Here is a 13,721-nt window from a genome sequence, read left to right as displayed (position 1 = left end):
CACGCACTCTCGCGCCTCGTGACGTCACGCCGGCTTGCCGCTGACACAAATTCCTGGGCTATGCTGGCCTGATATTGTCCCTGATTGAATAGGCGCCGCGAAGAAGCGTTTCATAGCACCTATTTATTGAATTCAGAACTCTGCTCTCTTCGGCTTACAGCTGTTGGTGCTGTGGTGGCAATAAGCCACCGGCTTTTTTTTCTTCTTTTTTTTTTTTTATATAAAAAATACAAATGTAGCACTACCCCCGTAGGAGCCGATTGAGTTTGTTTGGTCCGGTACTCTGCTCCGCCTCAACCCCCGAGAACCGTCTCAACCCCCGTGGGACACCTGGCGATAATGTTAGTGGAAAGCCACAATGAATGGCACAGAGACAAAGTTTCAAACTGAATTCAACCTTCACTGTTTTATTTACTCAACGAGGAGAGCGTATGTGAGCGTCAGTCAGCTGAATCCTGGGAAAGGCAGCCCTAAACTCGGTTGAATTAACTCTTGGCAAACTGTTAAGTACAAGAAAAAATTAATAATAGCACTCAAGGTAATAAAGAAGGGGTGCCCAACCATTGGCCAGTAGGCCACATGTGGCCCGTGGTACTCTCTGATGTGGCCCGCCACCTCCTGCTCTGGGATGGCGGGTCGGCAAGCCCAGATCACGGCTTCCGGACCCGCCATCCCCGAACAACAATGCGAAGGACAGAGCCGGCACCAGAGGAAGCTGAGCCGATGCTTCCTGTATAGCCCTGGCTCCTGTCACAGACGGAGTGATAACAAGTGTACTCTGCCTGTGACAGGAGCGAAACAGGAAGCATCGGCTCTGCTCTCTACTGCAGCCACATGCTTCTTCTAGTGCCGGCTCCTGTCCCACTAATGCTCGAGGATAGTGGGTCAGGAGCCAGCAAGCAATACCCACTAACAGTACCCACCAACAGTACCAGCCAGCAGTATCCGCCAGCGGTACCAGCCAGCAGTACCAACAAGCAGTACCCACCAGCAGTACCCACCAGAAGTACCAGCCAGCTGTACCCGCCAGCAATACCAGCTAGCAGTACCCACCAGCAGTACCCACCATCAGTACCAGCCAGCAGGACCCACCAGCAGTACCAGCCATTAGTACCCACCCGCAGTACCAGCCAGCAGTACCAGCCATTAGTACCCACCAGCAGTACCAGCCAGCAGTACCAGCCATTAGTACCCACCAGCAGTACCAGCCAGCAGTACCAGCCATTAGTACCCACCAGCAATACCAACTAGCAGTACCCACCAGCAGTACCAGCCAGCAGTACCCACCAGCAGTACCAGCCATTAGTACCCACCTGCAGTACCAGCCAGCAGTACCAGCCATTAGTACCCACCAGCAGTACCAGCCAGCAGTACCAGCCATTAGTACCTACCAGCAATACCAGCTAGCAGTACCCACCAGCAGTACCAGCCAGCAGTACCCACCAGCAGTACCAGCCATTAGTACCCACCAGCATTACCAGCCAGCAGTACCCACCAGAAGTACCAGCGAGCTGTACCCGCCAGCAGTACCCACCAGCAGTACCAGCCAACAGTGACCACCAGCAGTACCCGCCATCAGTACCAGCCAGCAGGACCCACCAGCAGCAGGAATCCTGAGGAAGAAGCGAGGATTGAGGTCAGTTGAGGTGCAGATAAACTGCAGTACCAGCCAGCAGTAGCCGCCAGAGGTACCAGCCAGCAGTACCAACAAGCAGTACCCACCAGAAGTACCAGCCAGCTGTACCCGTCAGCAATACCAGCCATTAGTACCCACCAGCAGTACCAGCCATTAGTACCCACCAGCAGTACCAGCCAGCAGGACCCACAAGCAGTACCAGCCATTAGTACCCACCAGCAATACCAGCTATCAGTACCCACCAGCAGTACCAGCCAGCAGTACCAGCCATTAGTACCCACCAGCAGTACCCACCAGCAGTACCAGCCATTAGTACCCACCAGCAGTACCAGCCCTGAAGGACAGCCAGCAGCAGCTACCAGTCATACCCACCTGGGGGACAGCAGCAGGAATCCTGAGGAAGAAGCGAGGATTGAGGTCAGTTGAGGTGCAGGTAAACTGCAATGCATCATTGTGAAAGCAGCCTAAGGCCCCTTTCACACGTGATTTTTTTTGGGGGGGGGGCAGTATTCCATTCTTGGACCCATACAGCATTCTCTGCTGTGGTGAAAATAGGAGAAAGAGAAAATAAAATGCAGATCTAGTGCTGTCACACATTGAATTTCATGACCACTATGGATAGGGACATAACCAGGGTTGCGAAAGGCCGGGGGCACCCTTGGAAACCATTAGGAGAGTAACGAAATGCTGCGTTTAATGGTGAGTGTGGCCAAATTACACTAAAAGTGGGAGGGTTCTTGAGACAACAAACACTTTGGCCAAGACTAAGTAGGGGAAGGGGGAGTGAGCGAGTGGGAATGGAGAGCGAGAGAGATGGGGGAGAGAGTGAAATGGCTGTGGCTCTAGAATCCTCCCCAGCACCGGGACTGACTCTACATGACACCGAGGTGAAGTTCCTGCTGTATGTGGATGATCTCCTACTACTGTCACCAACCAAGAAAGACCTGCAAAACAGCCTGGAAGTGCTGGAGAAATAAAGTGCCACCTGGGCTCTACCTATCTCAGAGAAAACATAAATCATGGTCTTCCAAAGGAAGAACACAAAACAAAGAGTCCTTTCTTTACATAAAACAACTGCACTCTTGAAGAAATTAACAGCTATACAGACCTCGGCCTAGAAATGAACCAATCAGGAAGTTTCAATCAGGAAGTTTCAAGCCAGCCTTATAGGCACTAAAAGACAAGGCATGCAGAGCCTTCTATGCCATCAGGAGACAGATGTACCACCTAAAATCACCAGTTTGGCTTAGAATCCTTGATAGTGTCATCACCACTGGCAGCTGTCCCCTCATCCATGCGTCCGGCCCCCTGATCTACATACATACATGCAGGGCGCCGAGCTATGGATTACAATGGCGGGGGGTGTATTTTTTTGAAGCATGTGATTAGAGCCAGAGGCTTTAATAGGCTTCAAAACAGGGTGGGCTCGAGGTGCAGAGCACTGCACCCTAATCACCACCCTGACTAAGGACTAACGTCCAAAACGCGTAGGCTGTTTTACAGCTCTGTACATGTATTTAATAAAGGAATACTATTTTGGATGTCATCCTGAGTGCCGACCATCCCTTTCCTTATTCTGGTACGTTGGAGGTGTCAGCAGCGTCAAGGTCTGAGCACCGGGCGGAGCTTTTATGTGGGAAGGTTGCAGCACCTATACACTTGTTTTCCTCCAATGGCGAAAATACCTGCACAACATTTGACAGCGTGTCACAGACTGAGAGGGGCATGAAAAACGATGGGCTTAAAAATCTGTTACATGGAACCCCCCATCTCCCTTTATATTACCCATTACCAACCCCCCTTCCCATACAAACTCAACTGCTTTGGCACTGCTAAAATGTATTTGGTCCTGCCAATAAAGCTTGTTTGAATTTGAGTGGAGAGAGAGAGAGAAAAGGAGAAGCGGGAGAAAGAGAGAAGAAGGGTGAGAGAGGGAGGGGAGAAGGAGAAAAATAAAGGATATCAGAGTACAGAATGTGTTTACAGCTCACTCAACCCGGGGCTCAGGCCCAGTCACCAAGCTTGGTCTTCACCATGGTCAGATAATGTACACGCTTGACTTAGACAACTGCAGGCTGCCTTTTTAAAAAAAAAACGTTGCTGGTGCCCATAGCCCACATTTCCCCTCCAGAGTCCGTCAGCAAGCAGCCATTTTAAATCTGCCACCCTCACAACCCCCTCCACAGGCTCAGAGTGCAGCTGTGCAAGATCTCACCGGGGGGGGGGGGGTGGAGTGTGGGTGGAAGCACTCAGATGCCAGCTCCTTTCTCCACCTGCCTGTCAGACCTGCAGCACAAAGCTGAGGAGGGGTTTCAGTGCAGTCTCATTGGCTCTATAATGAAGGTCTGACAGGGGGCATGTAAGAGGGCGTAGACAGATTGTCTGTCACTTCCTCCATGTTTCCCTTTCTCATTAGGCCACATAAGAGGTTCCACACACAGGGTGGATTTTTGGACTATGCCAGGCATTAAAGGGGGTCACTAACCCTTGTGCGTGGGGATATACTTTGTCCAAAGATGTACTTACCAATGCCCGGGGAACAGGCAGGAGCCGCTGTCATCATGTGAAAAGTCAAACATTAAGGTGGTCTCCTAACTCATACCAAATGTGTGCAGTACGCAAGGTACTGAGTTCCTCCTCAAGCTCCCTTGTCCCGTGTCCTATATACTTATACTGATATTTGTATTGCATTCAGAGGGACAGGCTCAGCCACTGCCCACTCCACCAGTAAGCGTACCTCTGTTACCTCACTACCAGTAACAGAATGGAGTCCTGCCGAGCACATAGCTCGGACCTTAACTCTTCTCTTTTTGTACCAAGTGACCAGGCCATAGATCTCCGTAACGCTAGTCCACTCCTGGTGACTGATGAAGATGGACAGCTAGGGAGGGCTTCAGGGCACTGACCCCCGCACTACTGGAGAACCTGTCACCTATCAGGTACCTATAGAAAAGAAAGGAGGGCGCACCGACCTTGTGCATTACCAAAGATAAAATTTATTAAGGGCAACAGCAAAGATCATACTCACATACAGACGTTATGAAAAAGCTTGTCAGTGCAACAGCAAGTAGAACCATGTCTCTAAAATCTTCAACCTGGACCGGATGTTACGGAGGACCAGACGGCATCACAAACCGGCTTACGCGTTTTGAGAGAGAACCCTCTTCCTCAGAGCCTAGCAGGTACCATGCCAATAACTGGTGGCTGTTTTGCATCTACTCATGAACCTCTACCGTAGTGATGTTACGTGTACCTCATACTATGGTTAAGGACCAAGTTGTTTGATGATATACCAGATCCTCACATGCATCCCTTGAATAACTTTAGACCAGGCTCTGAGCAGTTGAATCAATGTTTACTGTAACTTGACAAACAGATATAATATGCAATAACATTCTGTTTTTAACTGAACCTAACTGTGGCTGCCCTCAGGTTACCTGCACAGGTAGAGTCTCTTGGAGATAAGTCCATGCTCGGTAGTGCTCTAGCAGAGATGTCCATGTTCCAGGGTTCTTCCCGCGAATCGGCATTCCAGAATGGACCATAGAACCCAGCAAGTATTTAGCGTAGGTCTCCCATGCATTTTCCCAAGTGTTCCCTGGAGCCCCTTAGGATCTGGACCTCTTCCTTTTATGGAACACGGAAGGGAGGCTGGACCCCAGCGAAAGCCCACACACACACCGAGGAAGCAAGCGGCAAAACATTAACCCCTTCCCCCTGACCTGGGCAGCCGGGTGCTAACTACACACAGTAGGCAACCTGCCTGCAGGCAGAATGGAAGAAATGGTGGGCAGTCAGGGGCATTACTGGGATCTGAAACACCCAGTACTAGATACGAGCCAGGTGTCTTGTGTGCCTGACTCTAGTTATGCTCCTGGCTATGGACACAGCAGGTATGCAATATAGAACAAATATTTTTCTAAAATAGGTACATTGTTCCTTATTATATCTTTGTATTATCCTTGTCTCTTCATATAACTAATCACATGACTACAGTAAAAGCCACAGCCCAGCTTCACCCTGTGTAGGAGGAAGTAACCCCTCCCAACTGCATTCTTCTCTGCTGTCAGCCATGGCGTCTGCTGCTCTGAGAACCGAGCTGGAATGTCCCATCTGTCTGAAGATTTATACAGATCCCGTAAACCTGAGATGTGGACACAACTTCTGCCGGGTCTGTATTGATTGTGTGCTGAATACACATGAGGGCACTGGAGGATATTCCTGTCCCGAATGTGGAGAGATATTTAAGAGGCGTCCTGCACTGCACAGGAACAAGAAACTACGTAACATGGTGCAGAATTTCCTGTCTGCTCAATCAAATCAGGAGGAGTCCGGGGTCTTCTGTACTTACTGTGTGGACTCTTCTGTACCTGCTGTTAGATCCTGTCTGCTCTGTGAGGTTTCTCTGTGTGATAAACACCTGAGAGTCCACAAAAAGTCCCCAGGACACGTCTTATGTGAGCCCACCTTGTCCATGGAGAGCAGGAAATGCTCTGTCCATAAGAAGATCCTGGAGTATTACTGCACTGAGGATGAGACCTGTATCTGTGTGTCCTGTACTTTGACTGAAGAACATCGAGGACACCAGGTGGAGAGGTTGGATGAGGCTTCAAAGAAGAAGAAGGAGAAACTGAGGAATGTTCTGCAGAAACTTCAGACAAAGAAAGTGGAGACGGAGGAAAGAGTGAAGAGTCTGCAGGAATACAGGAGCAAAGTAGAAGAAAAAGTAACTGATGACACCGAGAGTGTCACTGCCCTGTTTAGAGATCTCAGGAAACGTCTGGATAACCTGGAGAGGGGAATCCTGAGGAAGATCTCCAGGCAGGCAGAGTATGCCTCTCTCTGCATCTGGGATCTGCAAATAAAAAAGGACGATTTGTACAGGAAGATATGTCACATTGAGGAGCTGTGTAAAATGACGGATCCACTGACTGTCCTACAGGAATCAGACACAGGTGACTTGTATGATACTAAGGATAGAGATAATCAGGACAGAGAGAGACATGAGAGATTCCTCCATGATGGAGGTTGTCTGGATGTGGCTGACCTCTTACACTCAAGTTTAATGGATATAATAAGAGACGTAAATGTATACTTCTATATAAAGGAACCTACAGGCATATTACTAGATGTGAACACAACTGATAATTCTCTAAAGTTGTCAGATGACAAAAAAACTATATCCATATCATCTATAGACCAGGAACGTCCAGAAACACCAGAGAGATTTCATCGTTGTCCCCAGGTGTTGAGTAGTCAGAGTTTCTCCTCAGGGAGACATTACTGGGAAGTGGATTTTGGGGGATCAGATGGATGGGTAGTTGGGATGTCTTACCCCAGTATAGAGAGGAGAGGAGAGATGGCAAAGTTTGGACATAGTAACAAGTCCTGGGGTTTGTACAGGAATGGTAATCAGTATTTGGCGATGAATGACAATAAAGGGGTCCTTTTACCTGCCAATGTCCCCAATTACAGAGTCAGGATATATCTGGATTATGAGGCCGGGCAGATCTCCTTTTATGATCTGTGTGACCCGATCCAACATCTCCACACCTTCACCACCACCTTCACTGAGCCCCTCCATGTTGGGTTAGGTGTATGGGAAGATTTTCTAAAGGTCTGTGGGGGTAATCCAAAGATGTGAGGACTCCGCCCAGAGACTGGTGACATCACAGAGAAACGGGGAAAGATAAATTATTGGGGACACCTAAAAGCGGTATTAATCCCAAAAGCAAAAATTTAATATTTTGCAGCTTACCAATTCTTAGATTAATTTGTTTTCTTTTTTGGACTTTATTTCTTCTACTTTAATCTGGTGATCTGGCTAGTAAGTCTGTTTCTTTTCAAAAGAACAAGCTCTCTTGAGACAAACCATTTACCACTGACAGTTGTGCTTACGCAACTGTTTGCTGTAATTGATTATAAAGTGTGAGCTTGAGCTTGGCTTCAATTTGTTAGTCAGTGACGTCAATATGGAGGTGCGGAGGGTGCAGACTGCACCTGGGAGACACCAGCCAGAGTGGTGACACCATTAAGTAGATTGGAAGTGACATGTGACCACGGCTCTTTAAATTAGAGAAGCACCGGGCCAGCTTCCTCTTGCCAGGAAGGATCAGGGGTGGGGAGCAACTTCTCGTGTCCAGTCGCTGCTTTTCCCCAGTCCCTGCAGACCCCCATAGACCTAGGTGGCCCCACAGTCCCAGGTGACCCTGTAGTCCTAGAAGACTTTTTAGTACCTGGAGATGCCACAGTCCCAGGTGGTCCTATAGTTCCTGGTGATTCCCAACCAACCCCGAGATCTCACAGTTTCAGATGATCCCATTGTCTCAAGTGATCCACTGTTCTAGGTGGACCCATAGCCCAAGGTGGCCCCACAGTTTCAGGAGACCCCATAGATCCAGGGCATCCCACAGTTAAATGTGGCTCTCTAGCCTCAGGTGATCCCGAAGTTTCAGATAATGTCATAGTCCAAAGTGATGCACAATTACAGGTGGTCCCATAGCCCCAAATGACTCCTCAGTCTCAGGAGATCGTGCAGTTTGCAGGTGGTCCTTTAGTCCCATGCGATCCCACAAATTCCGATGAACCAGGTGATCCACAGTTCCAGGTGGCCCCATAGTCCCAAGTGTTCCCACTGGTTCAGATGACCCCCCACAGGTCCAGGTGACCCTAAAGTTTCAGGCCATCTTACAGTTCCAGGATTTAGTGGAGATTTTAACTAAATGCTTATGTATTTGTTCCTCTTTAGTTTTGTGTTATTTAATTATTTATTATTTCAGTAAAGTTTAACGTTTAAACTTTTAAAGAACGATGTTTATTTTAGATTTGAGTTCTATATTTTTTTTTTATATGATATTGTTATTCAAATTTGCTAGCTGCTTGATAGTTGTTAACGGCACTGCTATTGCCATTATATGCAGTATTATATAGGGAAAAAAAATGTTTTACCGTACCAGGTGACACCCACCCTACTGAGGTCTTTATTGCTCCTTCATCCAGAGTGGAGGCGCTCGGATAAAAGAGTTGTGTTACCGGCCAGATCAAGAGGTGAAAACGGAGGGGGGAACCTAAAATATTTTTAAGCTGCAATATATTACATTTTTTGGTTTTGGGTTTAGTATGGTTTTTAATTGGATTTTTCCTCCCTCGCAGATCACTGTGATTGGTTGCAATAATTATACAACTACAGGAGTCACTGCTATTGCTACTGCTATTGATCAGTCATTAGGACAAGAACGTTTTTATCTATCTATCTATCTATCTATCTATCTATCTATCTATCTATCTATCTATCTATCTATCTATCTATCTATCTATCTATCTATCTATCTATCTATCTATCTATCTATCTATCTATCATTCGTTTTCCTCTAATTTTTGAAACTGGAAGTTATCACAGTGAGTGACACTGGGAACCCTTCCAGAATTTTTGTAGATGGTGTTGTATCAAAAAAGTTGATTGCCAGACTGGAAGTCTGTGTGTAGCTACTGCTTTTTAAAAAAAAAAAAAAATTGGTACATATTTGAGTTGGATGAGCCCAAAGATCCCCCCACCATATCCCCAGGGGTGCTTTCGTGATTTAAAAGAAAGTACAATGGTTTATGGTTTTATAATAAAAACATTTTTAAAAAGTTTTCATCTGATCCATGTATTTGTTTTCATTTGTATAAAAACTTTATTTAAAAAAATGTAAATGGTGCATCCATGACACTCAGTTTATAGGGCATGCTGGGATTTTTTTTGTGGTCTCCAGACTGGATAAGTAGCCTGACTAGTCCCAGTTTGCCATCCAAGTGCTGTCACGTCCATCCTCCGGTGTCCTTTCTTAGGCTCAGTTCACACTCACAGATCGCATGTGATTCGCACCGCACTGCAAATCACATGCAATGTCCGTGCGATTTCAGCCATACAGATTGTATGGCTGAATTCGCATCGCATTCAGGCCAAACTCGCACGGCACTCCTTTTTATTGGTCCGCACCAGAATCGGATCGCATGGGTTTGAACACCCATGCGATCCGATTCATATCTGAACTGTCAGTTCGCAGTGCGATATGCGAGCTGAAATGGGGGTGTCATTAACATTGTATTGACACTCCCAGCAATTCGTATATGGCAGCGTGAACTGCCTTGCGAGTCAGGTGCGATGCGGGGACCCGCAGTAGATTAGCATATGCCACAGACCTTGTACCCACAAAATACTTCTAATTTCTATGCCACAGACACACATAAACCTCAGGACAATAGATTATTTAAAAAAATAAACTTTCATTCACATTTGCTTTTCTGCATACAAAAAGATATAATTTGCTTCACTGAGTCTACCTTAAAGTGGTTGTAAACCCACGGGGAGAAAAAAAAACAACAACCTGCAAGACAAGGGCATAATGAGCTAGTATGCATAGCATACTAGCTTATTATCATATATTTACCTTAGATCGAAGCCCCCGCAGCAGTCCCAGCATACCGCTTTGGCCGGCGACATGTCTTTTGGAGTTACTTCCAGGTTTCGTGGGCTCCGGCGCTGTGACTGGCCGGAGCCACGTAGACGTCACTCCTGGTACACCAGCTGAAGAAATAGCACATACGAGCCGTCTCTTCAGTGTGCAGGTACTGATGATGTCAGCAAATGCGTATACAGTGAATATCTCCTAAACTATGCAAGCTACAGGTAGCTACAGGTAAGCCTCATTATAGTCTTACTTGTAGGCAAAAGTGGTTGTAAAGTGTTTACAGCCACTTTAAAGAACTTAGTTAAAACCAGCAAATGTTGATATAATGAACAGCTTGGTCAGGACTATGTCACGGACAATATATACATATATTTATATAGTGCAGTGGTCAACAGTAATGATGCCCACAGAGTAATCTTTTTTTCTAAAACCCACTGGACCGGAATGAGGTGGATGGAGGAATCCCCCCTGCTGTGCCCTTGTATTCTGACAGCTGGGACTCCTCCACTATCAGAATACACTGATCAGTAGCTGCAGATGATGACTGCTAATTTTTTTTCCAACATTCTCGTTGATCGTTAGACCAACTTCTGTTGAGCATTCAAGCAAGAAGGAAATTCCCCTAATAGTGGACTTTAAAGGCACGTATGGAAAAACATAAGAAAAATTGTATAGTATATAAACAATAATTTATTCATTTCGAAAACATCATAAAAGCATCAATAGCAGTATAACATACAATGAAAGGAATGCAATTCATGCATTTGTACATATATGGGATATTGATACCAATGTACAAGTATCAATACCCATCAATATCCCATATATGTACAAATGCATGAATTGCATTCCTTTCATTGTATGTTATACTGCTATTGATGCTTTTATGATGTTTTCGAAATGAATAAATTATTGTTTATATACTATACAATTTTTCTTATGTTTTTTCATACGTGCCTTTAAAGTCCACTATTAGGGGAATTTCCTTCTTGCTTGAATGTTTAATTTTAGGATGTGGCACAACCTTGCAGTTAATAAGCCGACCTACAAATTCTGTTGAGCAGTACCAGTTTAGGTAATGTAAAACACAGCATATAAAGTGCAGCGGTCAGGATGAGAGGGAGAAAAAGAGAGAGGGAGGGAGTGAGGGGGGGGAGAGATAGAGGGGGACGGGGGACGGAGAGAGACAGAGGTGGAGAGAGAGAGAGAGAGGGAGGGGGAGAGAGAGAGAGAGACAGAGAGAGAGAGAGAGAGAGAGAGGGAGAGGGAGAGGGAGAGGGAGAGAAATAGAGAGAGAGAGAGGGGGGAGACAGAGGGGAAGAGAGAGAGGGGGAGGGAGGAAGTGAAGGGGGGAGAGAGGGGAGGGAGGGAGAGACAGAGGGGGAGAGAAAGCGGAAGAGAGAGGGGGAAAGAGAAGGGGAGAAAGAAAGAGAGACACACAAAGAGACAGAGAGAAAAATAGAGAGAGAGACAGAGGAGGAGAGAGAGATGGGAGGGGTAGAGGGGGGAGAGAGAGACAAAGGGGAGAGAGGGGGGAGAATGAAAGAGGGGGGGAGACAGGGAGAGAGAGAGGAGAGACAGGGGGAGAGAGAGACAGAGAGGGGGAGGGATAGAGAGAGGGGGGGGAGAGAAAGACAGAAGGAGAGAGAGAGAGGAGAGACAGGGGAGTGAGAGACAGAGGGGGGAGAGAGGCAGAGAGACAGGGAGAGAGAGAGGAGAGGGGGAGAGAGACAAACAGAAGGGGGGTGAGAGAGAGGGGGAGAGAAAGAGAAGCGACAGGGGGGAGAGAGACAGAGGGGGGAGGGGGGGGAGAAAGAAGGGGAAGGACAGACAGAGGGGAGAAAGAAAGGGAGGGAGAGAGAGACAGAGGGGGAGAATGAGAGAGGAGGGAGAAAGAGAGAGGGGGAGAGGGACAGAGAGGGGGAGAGAGAGACACACACAGGGACAGAGACAGAGGGGGGAGAGAGAGAGGAGAGACAGAGAGGGGGAGAGAGACACACAGAGGGGGAGAGAGAGGGGGGAAGAGAAAGAGGGGGAGAGACAAAGGGAGAGACAGGGGGGAGAGAGACAGAGAGGGTGGAGAAAAAGAGGGAAAGAGAGAAGGGGGAGAGAGAGAGATGGGGGAGAGGGGGGGAGAGAGAGAGATGGTGAGAAAGAGACAGAAGGAGACAGAGAGAGAGGGAAAGAGAGAGGGGGGAGAATGAGGGAGGGGAGTGTGAGAAAGGGAGAGAGAAGTGAGAAACGGGGAGAGGGGGAGGAGGAGAGAGAGAGGGGTGAGGAGGAGAGAGAGAGAGGGGGAGAAGGAGAGAGACCCACAGACAGACCCTGAGCCTGTACAGACTGAGTGCCCACAGCCTGGAAATCGAACTAAGATGGCACAGACAGACCTACAAGCCCAGGGAGAGTAGACTGTGCCAGCTATGTGACCAGGGGGTCCTGGAGGATGAGGACCACTTCCTGCTACATTGCCCAAAGTACTCATCAGTGAGGGACACTCACTTCCAGAGACTCTCCACTCTCATCCCGGACTTCAATTCTATAGAAGAGAAGAGGAAACTCCAATTTCTACTGGGAGAAGAGGAGCCAATGGTAAAAATATCTGCCCAATATGTGACAGCGTGTCACCGACTGAGAGGGACATGAAAGACTGGGGACTTAAAAATACTTTACACAGACTTATGCCCATCCCCCTGTATATTACCCATTACCCCCATCCTTTTTCTTATAGAAACTCAACTGCTTTGGCAATGCTAATATGTATTTGGTCCTGCCAATAAAGATTATTTTAATTTTAATTTGAGAGAGAGAGGGGGGAAGGAGATAGAAGGAGAAGGAAAGAGAGAGAGGGAGGGGAAGAAGGAGAGAGAGATAGGGGAGAAGGGGAGAGGGGGAGAAGGAGAGAGGAAGGAGAGAGAGGGGGGGGAGAGGGGGTGAAGGAGAGAGAAAGGGAGGAGGAGAGAGATAGAGGGAGGAGGAGAGGGGGGAGAAGGAGAGAGAGGAGAAGGAGAGAGAGAGAGAGAGAGAGAGAGAGAGAGAGAGAGAGGAGAGAGAGGGAGAAGGAGAGAGAGAGAGAGGGGAGAAGGAGAGAGAGGCAGAAGGAGAGAGAGAGGGAGGAGAAGGAGAGAGAGAGAGAGAGAGAGGAGAGAGAGGGAGAAGGAGAGAGGGAGAAGGAGAGAGAAGGAGAAAGAAAGAGGGGGAGAAGAGAGATAGAGGGAGGAGGAGAGAGAGAAGGGGAGAAAAAGAGAGAGGGGGAGAAGGAGAGAGAGGGGCGGGAGAAGGAGAGAGAGGGGGAGAAGGAGAGTGAGAAGGAGAGAGAGAGGGTGGAGAAGGAGAGAGAGGGGGAGAAGAAGAGTGAGAGAGGGGGGGAGAAGGAGAGAGAGAGGAGAAGGAAAGTGAGATAGAGGGAGAAGGAGGGAGATAGGGAGGAGAAGGAGAGTGAGAGATAGGGAGAAGAAGGAGAGCGAGGGGGGGAGAAGGAGAGATAGAGGGAGGAGAAGGAGAGAGAGAGGGAGGAGAAGGAGAGAGAGAGGGGGAGAAGGAAAGGGAGAGAGGGGGAGGAGAGAGAGAGGGGAGAGAGAGAGGGGGAGAGAGAGGGGGAGAGAGAGGGGGAGAAGGAGAGAGAGGGAGGAGGA

At 47.9% G+C, this 13,721-nt stretch overlaps 1 protein-coding gene across 1 annotated transcript; it reads left to right on the top strand.

Annotated features, from left to right (window-relative positions):
- Positions 1–5,653: 5,653 nt before the first annotated feature.
- Positions 5,654–9,271, top strand: LOC141133651 (E3 ubiquitin-protein ligase TRIM39-like). Its single transcript, XM_073623146.1, has one exon. It carries the CDS (start codon positions 5,709–5,711, stop codon positions 7,278–7,280), a length of 1,572 nt encoding a protein of 523 aa, XP_073479247.1. The 5' UTR covers positions 5,654–5,708; the 3' UTR covers positions 7,281–9,271.
- Positions 9,272–13,721: the final 4,450 nt, after the last annotated feature.

The sequence above is a fragment of the Aquarana catesbeiana genome, linkage group LG03 (genome assembly GCF_042186555.1).
Source record: "Aquarana catesbeiana isolate 2022-GZ linkage group LG03, ASM4218655v1, whole genome shotgun sequence".
NCBI classification, from domain to species: domain Eukaryota; kingdom Metazoa; phylum Chordata; class Amphibia; order Anura; family Ranidae; genus Aquarana; species Aquarana catesbeiana.
The sequence above is the reverse complement of the archived record's forward strand: the minus strand, read 5'-3'. Positions and strand labels throughout refer to the sequence as shown.